This window comes from Gossypium raimondii, chromosome 7 (assembly GCF_025698545.1).
Source record: "Gossypium raimondii isolate GPD5lz chromosome 7, ASM2569854v1, whole genome shotgun sequence".
Lineage (NCBI taxonomy): Eukaryota > Viridiplantae > Streptophyta > Magnoliopsida > Malvales > Malvaceae > Gossypium > Gossypium raimondii.
The window spans coordinates 1490262-1499423 of NC_068571.1; the positions used below are offsets into that span (position 1 = coordinate 1490262).

At 31.9% G+C, this 9162-nt stretch overlaps 1 protein-coding gene across 1 annotated transcript; it reads left to right on the forward strand.

Annotated features, from left to right (window-relative positions):
* Positions 1–401: 401 nt before the first annotated feature.
* LOC105768912 (pentatricopeptide repeat-containing protein At2g13600) lies at positions 402–3509 on the forward strand. The gene has a single exon (XM_012589183.2). The coding sequence runs from the start codon at positions 625–627 to the stop codon at positions 2809–2811; it is 2187 nt and encodes a 728-aa protein (XP_012444637.1). The 5' UTR covers positions 402–624; the 3' UTR covers positions 2812–3509.
* The last annotated feature ends 5653 nt before the right edge of the window (positions 3510–9162 follow it).

The following is a 9162-nucleotide window of genomic DNA, read 5'->3' on the forward strand; positions in this document are numbered from 1 at the left end:
CATTGACTCCAGTTTTGAATTGATCCCAGATAATAAATTTTCTCCTCCAATCGATAAATCAGTTATAGCGATTGAGGAATAGCCTCAAACACCAGTCCTTCCATAGTTGTAAATTAACTGTGAGAACAAATCGAAAATTAACCATTATCAAGTGAATAACCTTGTAATCAACAGCCATGATTTAATTCCTTGGCAATTTTACAAATTAGAAGAATTCGACGAAAATTGATAGTTTCAATTGTGCGGGTTGTTTAAACTTGATTATCAACTCCCTTGATAGATCCAATTACTTACTTTATTGGTATGTCAATTTGTTTTTCGGTGGACCGAATACAAAATTACTAATCACATCGACTCACCAATGATATGTCATCCAACATTGAACCGAGGGACACCTTTCTTAAAAATTGAGTGAGAATGAAATAGAGAATGGGGAGAAATTTAAAAGAGAGAGGTTTATATAGGGAGAAAAATGAGACCCGGGGGGGGTTTAATCCAGTAATTTTTTAAATAATATTCATCAAATACTTCCCCTATAATTTTTAGGTATTTTATAGCCTCCATCCCCTATAGTTCGTCAAATACTTCTCCTTCCCGATCTCTTTCCCCTTCCAATTTCGTAGCATGAAAACTGCATTGAAAGCCCTTTTCTTAACAAACCCAAGCCAAAACTTCAACTCTTATATTAAAGAATGTGCTTCTTTATTAAAGAATTTCTCAGAAAAAGGCTTGGTCACTGAAGGAACTGTCCTCCATAGCCATTTACTGAAGAAGGGTATTTTTTCTGTGAAATTTATAGCTATCAAGATGTTAATAATGTACCTTGATTTTAGGAAATTAGCTGAAGCCAATCAGATAGTGAAGGAGTTTAATAGGTTTGATTTAGTTGTCCAAAACTGTTTGATTAAAGCTAATACAGAATGGGGAAATTTGGTTGAAGCTCGAAAACTGTTCGATGAAATGCCTGAAAGAAACGAGGTTACGTGGACTATGTTGATTTCAGGTTTCATGAAATATGGAAGATGGGAAGAATCAATGTGGTATTTTGAAATGAACCCATTCAAGAATGTGGTTTCCTGGACCGCTGGGATAAGTGGGTTCTTGAAAAACGGGTTCAGTTTTCGTGGTTTGAAACTTTTTTTAAGGTTGCTTGAATCTGGGGTTAAGCCTAATCAAGTTACTTTTACTTCTGTGATTAGCGCGTGTATAGAAACTGGGGACTTTGAGTTGGGAATGAGTGTTTTGGGACTGATAGTGAAAGCGGGGTTTGAGGATAATGTCTCGGTTTGTAACTCTTTGATAACATTTTGTTTAAGGATGCGTGAATTTGATTTGGCAAGGAGAGTGTTTGATCGCATGGAAACAAGAGATGTCATCTCTTGGACAGCGATTTTGGATATGTATGTGGAGATGGGGGACTTGGGAGAGGCAAGGAGGATTTTTGATGAGATGCCAGAAAGAAATGAAGTTTCTTGGAGTGCAGTTATTGCTAGGTATAGTCAGAGTGGTGATCATCTAGAGGCCTTGAAACTCTTTCGACAAATGGTTCAAGAAGGCCTTAGGCCGACTGTCTCTTGTTTTTCTTGCATTCTTAGTACATTGTCTAACGTTAAGAATTTACAAGCAGGGAGGAACATCCATGCTCATGTTAAGAAAATTGGGATCGAGGGAGACGTTTTCATCAGTAGTTCTCTTGTTGACTTGTACTGTAAATGTGGAGATACTAAAGATGGGCAATTCATTTTTAATTCCATCAAAAAGAAGAATGTGGTTTCATGGAATGCTATGCTTGGTGGCTATAGTATGAATAGACAAATGGATGAAGCTAAGTATTTCTTTGATAACATGCCTACTCGAAGTAATGTCTCTTGGGGTATTATAATTGGTGGCTATGTAGAAAATAAGCAATTTGATAAGGTGTTTGAAGTATTCAATGAAATGCTTTTGTCTGGGGAAACTCCAACAAAGCTCACTTTCTCGAGTGTGCTTTCTACTTGTGCTAGTGTGGCTTCGTTGGAAAAAGGCAAGGATATCCATGGAAAGATCTTAAAACTAGGGTTCCATTATGATGTTTACTTGGGGACTGCCTTAACTGATATGTATGCAAAATCTGGTGATATTGAAAGCTCTAAGCAGGTCTTTGATAGAATGTCAGAGAGAAACGAATTTTCATGGACTGTTATGATTCAAGGCCTTGCAGAAAGTGGTTTTGCAGATGATTCTCTTTTCTTGTTTGAAGAAATGAAAAGAAGTTCCTCTGTTGCTCCTAATGAGTTCATGCTTTTATCAGTTTTATTTGCGTGTTCTCATTGCGGGTTAGTTGATAAAGGACTTGAGTTCTTTGGTGCAATGGAGTCAGTATATGGTCTAAAGCCAAAAGAAAGACATTACACGTGCGTAGTAGATATGCTGTCTCGATCTGGACGCTTACATGAAGCTGAAGAGTTGATCAATTCCATGCCATTTCCGCCTGAAGCTAATGCACTGGCAGCTCTACTAAGTGGTTGCAAGACATACAAAAATGAGGAGATAGCTGTGAGAACGGCTCGAAAACTTGGTGAATTTGCTGAGAAAAACTCCGCTGGATTAGTCTTGTTGTCAAACATATATGCTTCAGCTGGAAGATGGGTTGATGTTTCAAATGTTAGGAAATTAATGAGGGAGAAGGGATTCAAAAAGAGTGGCGGCTGCAGTTGGGTTGAGGTGAGAAACCATCTATATTCTTTTTATTCGGAAGATGGAACACACTCAAAATTAGCTGAGATTTACGATATCTTGGAGCTCTTGAGATCTGAAATGATGACTCCTTAAAGTAACTTCTTTAACTTACAGTCTTACCCTTTCTTGCTTGTGGAAATGATCTGGGATTTCATGGGAATTATATGCTGTACAGGCAGTTAAAAGGCAGTATATAAGGGTGCATAATATATGGTGGTTGCAACTGCATCGTAAACATCAGAGAGAAAGAAGGGTTGACAGTTCTTGATTCAATATCAGAGCATTATATCTTGGTTTCTAGCCTCTCTACTCAAACCTTCATACTCAAAACTGTCGAAGTTTAGGCTCATCTCAGCTACGAAGTAATCAGAATTTTGTTTACAAAGGAAATAGAGTCCGGGTTTCAATTGTAGAAAGCAAGGTTGAACGGTCTGAGTAAGCAGGTGGAGGGTTGCACAAGTTGAAGAAGACCGTGGACAAAAACCGTAATCACTGACAGGAGGAGATTTTCCCCCTCTTAGAATCGAGAATCTACCCATTTTGATAATTATTCTTGTAAAAACTCCGGTGATCTGACTCTGGCAATAGCATCTGTATCTTCATACTGGGGAACTTGTAGTTCTCTTTGAAGGTGCTGCACCTTCAACAATTGCAACCAATAAAGGCAAAAATAATCTGAATCCTAATCATAAGGCCGTCCAGCACATAGATTTATATAACTTAAAAACTAGGGTGTGCCAAAAGTTGAACTTGAAACAAAGAAAAAGAAATTTTGCAATTTCTAGTCTTTCCAACATATTAGCAATGCATAAATCAAATTGCTTTTCATTGCCTACATGTTGAGCTCTTTATACTCCTTTTTCTAATTCTAGTACCCTGCAAGTCTAGCTAGAAATCTGCTTGGATAATGCATGCTAGTTATTTTGTGACAGTATTGAAAGGCAGTTGGGATGTTTAACCTATTTATGTATTCTTTTAAGTTTTACATTTGAAAGATACACATGATAAGTATTGGATACAATATATGTCCCTTTTTACGTTTATTTGAAGGATCTTTGTAATGTCATATTCCCACACCGGTTTACGGACAAAATAAACAATAATCAGAAAAGTGAACTTGTTTCTTTGACTTCCATATAGATTGTCAATGTGTGTATTAACAGATGTTTTTCATTCAAAATGTTATGATTCCGACTAATGCTTTGTCTTGAGTTTGCTTAAATCTTTTTGCTCAGGAAGGTTGATGACGAAGTAGTCATGGAATTATGGAAATTAGAAAAATTATAAAAATCTATCTTTTTAAAAACAATAATAATTCCTTTTTTAGTTTTTTTAAAAAAATTATATTTGGTTTATTTTTTTATGGGAAAATATTTGGGAGTGAAATTTTTAAAATCCACAAGTAGGATTAGGAGTTGACAAGTGTTCTATAGAACATTCGTGAAAAGAAGAGAGTACAATGTCGGTGTACTAAATATTAACCTTTCTTATATATATTTTAAAATTAGTTATGAAAATGATTGATAAGAAATAATTAATATTTATTTAATAGAGAATAAAGATTTATAAATAATATTATGAAGTAATAATAGTATTAGTAAGTAGGTTATGGTTTGAAACATTTTTGTTGTAAATGTGATTCAATTTGTGTGCTGTAAACAGAAAATTAAAATTAAAATTGCTGCATTCAAAATGGGAGTTGTGATATTTATAGGGACAAAAATGTTGAAACTAGAATTCTTGATTGATTGGGTTGAATTTATTTGAAATTTTTATTGGCCTCATCATATTAGAACTGGTTAGGTTTCAATTTGTCCATCGCTGCTGAATCCTAAATGTATAACACAAAGTTCATGTTCTTCTGAATATTGTCAAACTATCATCACCTTTGAATGAAGCATTGACTGTTTCTTTATTTGAATTTGAATGCCCTAACATTATTATTAAACAAATCTTGTCTTAACTTTGTTTTGCATTTTTAATTTTTAAACCTTTAGATCAACCCTTAAAAATTATAAAGACATAGGTTATTAAAACGGTAAAATTACATTTTTATTATCGTAAAAATTATAATTTAATTTTGCTTCCCCCTAAAAAATTTTCTGGCTTCGCCCTTGACCTGGCTAGTTTTATAGTTTTAATTTTTTTTTAAATGAATGGGATTTGTGACAAATGTCTTAGATTTCTATATTCCACGTTAGACTTTTAGGAGTTGTTTGGGTTTGGGTTTTAAGTTTTGTTTAAGATAGGTTCGGACTTTAGATTAAAAATATTTGGGTTTGATTTGGTTTTTATATATATTAAAAATTTATAAATATAATATAGGCATAATGTCAAATTTAGTCTTTAACGTTTACATATTTTATCAATTTGGTCATTATTCTTATTTTTGAGCTAAATTTTGTCCTCAACTTTTGAAAAGAGTCAAATTTGACTATCAACCTTTTGAAAAAGAGTCGAAATGATGTTTTTTAATGAGAATACTAATTAAAATGTTAAATTTTAAACACACAAGTCTGCATGATTATTTTTTTATAATTTTGAATTATTTGTTGACGTGACATAAAAGACAAATAAAGTTATATTAGCATGATGTGTACATGTAATTAACGTTTTAGTCATCATTCTCATTAAAAAAGGCAATTTGATTTTTATGGAGTAGAGCCAAAGCGTAATTATGGAGTAATTAGTGATTGGAAATTTTGGATAAAAGAAATCTGATTTCAATTACATGTATTGATACTAAAAGTCTGCTTTATTTGATATTTATACAATCCAGTTGATGTATTTATAAAAATTTCTTTTAGCTGTTGGGATGTAGACAATCATCTGTTGATGTTAGGTAAATAATAAAAGTAGAGGCAAATTCATGCTCATTCAGTATACATCGGCAAATGTAATACTGTTGATAGTGAATTAGAAATACTGGCAGGGGAACAATTAAAGCTTAAGCTAATAGAGTCAGTGGGGTGACTACCTCTTTTGGAGCCTTTTATTTGGGTAAACTTCTATAAAGATCTGGAAGTGTCAAGTGCAAGATTTATCATGGGCACAGTTTGCTTATGAAATGGTTATATACCTGATGTTTTAACTGTAGAGACCTTAGCAAGCCCCCTAGCAATCAAATTCGCTCCGGAGATGAGTTTCCGGTCTGTGGAAGTAGAAGGCGACTCCTCGGTGGTGATAAAGAAGTTTAAACCGACGTGCATTGACAGATCGGTAATTAGTAATTTTATTTGGGAAGCAAAATAAATTTCTGTGGGCTTTAAAAGATTCAAGTTCCAGCATGGCTCACCTACTAGCCAAGGAAGGATTTTGGCGAAAACGAGATGTTTGGTGGATTGAAGAAGCTTCGACGGTGGTTCAGGAGGTTGCGAAGACAGAGAGGTAGAACATCCATCATCCTAGCTGAGTGTCACGAAATAGATGTCTTGAGGAGATAAAAGGTATTATTCATTCTCTAGCAGAGGAGTGGTTGTCTCATATTTGATCTGGTTCACCATTTTAGTTTGTGATTTGAGATTTCGTATCGATATAGAGAGGTCCCTAGGGCAGAGAAGAGAAAAGGATATGGTTTTCTTTAATTTTTGATTTTATCTATTTGCCCGAAATCGTGTATTGTCTTTGTTTTATGATCGTTACTTTTCTCCTTCTTTACCAATAAGAGCATGCTAAACAACAAACTAAATCTGGATCATATCTTATTTATAATTCAACCCATGTACTTTTCTTCCTTTCAAGTGGATAGTTTTTTTTTCTACTACATTTTTATGAGAAATTGGTTTCCTCAGGAAAAAGAAAAAACTATGAATGTTTCTTTTGATTTGGGTTTTGGATACGTATTGTTTGGTCTTGGGTATTCCAAAAATTTTAAGATTTTTTAAAGTTTTATGAAATCATTTTTAAAGTTTTTTTTGGAATATTTCATAGTTTAAGGATTCTTTTAGAATTTTTAATATTTTTATGCATTTACATCATTTAAAACTAACAATTTTAAAAATCATTTTAAATTCTTTTTGGTCTATTTTTTATTTTTTTATAAATTTTAAAATTTTGTGAATAATTATAATTTAAAAATAATTTTTACAATTTCAAAAAAAGATATTTGTTATGAATATCTTATTAAGTGGATGTTCATCAAGATCAAGATAAGTTTTGATGTACTTTAAATTCTAATAGTAATTAGAAGTAGATCTCCAGTTCATTTATACTTCTTATGCCTATAAATAGAGACTTTAGAAAAGTTTTGTAAATATTTTGATTAATCAATAAAATACACTCACTTTTGCTCTCCAATTTTCTTTGTTTCTTTACTCTTTATCTATTTATTTTATAACACATTATTAGCACGGTTTTTTTTTAGTTTATAATACGGTCACTCTAAATTTGCTGCTCAAGTTGTTGTTGATTGCCTTCTAGAGCTATTGCAATTTCAGTCTTCAATTGAGGCTTGCGCACTATGGGTAATCATTAGAGTCTTTAACCGCTCAGATCTTTAGGTATATTTTACTATGATTTATTTATTATATCATGTTTATTATAATTGGAGACTAATCATAACAACATGAATAGATAGATTTTGATTTGAAATCCATGCATGTTTGCGATGGTAATTATGAAATAAATAATCTATTGAGATGTTTATAAGTCTCTTCTACTAAATATATTGCATTCCTTGAAGTGAATGCAAACATAGAAAATAAAAGATATAATTATTGATCATTAAAAGTGAGAACATAGTAATAAATAAGAGAACAATGGGAGTTCTCAAGATAACTCTTCAAGGGTTAAAGATAACTTATGTTATCAATGTGATCATATGAAAGATTATTGGTCACATATTTGACGTATGTCCAAATATTTTGTTTCCTTTAATATTCTTTGAGGGATATGAGAATATAGTAACGAATTCTATCATTACGGATAGAAAATATTTATCTTATTTGGTATGAAACAAACAAATATTATTCCAATATTTGATGGTATAAAATTAGTTCTAGAAGAGTTGATATACCAATATCTAAAAACACAAAATTTGTGATGGTTAATGCATTGGTTTTAAAAGATATTCATTATAATGGATATCATATTGAGATTGTGAATGAGGAAAAAAATATATAATATTCTCATTATGTCATCATTTTTTTGAATATTTGAAGATTATGGCATATTCCCTGAATCGAATATTGCATATAACTGTTTGGAAATTATATTTATTTTGTTGACTTAGTGGCATTATAAACTTCACATTAATTTAGATATTTCTAGTAGTAAATGTCACAATAGTACTTATATGTGGATACAAAGTAAAATGAATGGCAATAAAATTATAAATTTGTCACAATTTATATTGACATTATTAGTACAATTGAAATGCATGTTAAAATAAATAAAAAATTTACTTATACAAATGCATTTACTACTTGGCGTGACTAGTTAGACCATCCTGGATCATATATGATGCGAAAATTAATTGAGAATTCATATGGACATTCATTAAAAAATCAGAAGATTCTTTAATTTAAAAAATTCTCGTTTGTTGCTTGTTCTCAATGAAAATTGCTTATGAGAAACTCACTAGCTAAAGAGATTTAATGTCTTGCATTTCTGAAATGAATATGGGCCATTCATCCACTATGTGGATGATTTTGATATTATATGATTTTGGTAGATACATCTACAAAATAATCACATATGTGTTATCAATTTGTAACTTGTCGTTTGCAAAAATAATTATTTAAATAATTAATTTCAGATTATGCTGTAACACCCCTTACTTGTGTCAGATGTCGAGACAGGGTACGAGGCATTACCAGACTTAAACATAACCAATAATAGCCAATATCAATGGCCTTATACAAATTGAACCATGAAATAACATAGGCCATCATTTTGGGCCAAATCAATTATGACACATAACAAAATAACCAAGTCCTCTATACATGCCATAATTCATAATATTGCTTTCAAAATACCAAAAGAGTGTTGGTAGTGTGGATGGATATCCGACGATCTCCGTACCCCGAGCTAGCTTGGTGACACTATAAGACAAATGAAAGAAAATGGAGTAAACATATAGCTTAGTAAGTTGGTATGTAAATAATAAACAATTTATTAACATGCTTTTATCAATCCTCATAATGTGTTTTCAAGATAATACAATCATATTTGCACATAGTTTCACTATTCACTCATGTTCATATCAAGCTGTCTACACGATTCATAGTCATTAAATTATTTATATCTTGAGTTATAGAACTCCAAATTAAGTTTCATTTTTCCCTGAAACTAGACTCGTATATCTTCTTACCATAAAATTTTCAGAAATTTTGGTTTAGCCAATAAGTACAGTTTATTCTTTAAAGTTTCCCTTGTTCTGCTGTTTGACAATTTTGACCTTTTTGCACTAAAAACTAATTATCTTCTCGTACAAAATTTGGATGA

Coding starts and splice junctions, on each gene's coding strand:
- LOC105768912 (XM_012589183.2), top strand. CDS start 625: ATGAAAACTGCATTGAAAGCCCTTTTCTTAACAAACCCAAGCCAAAAC.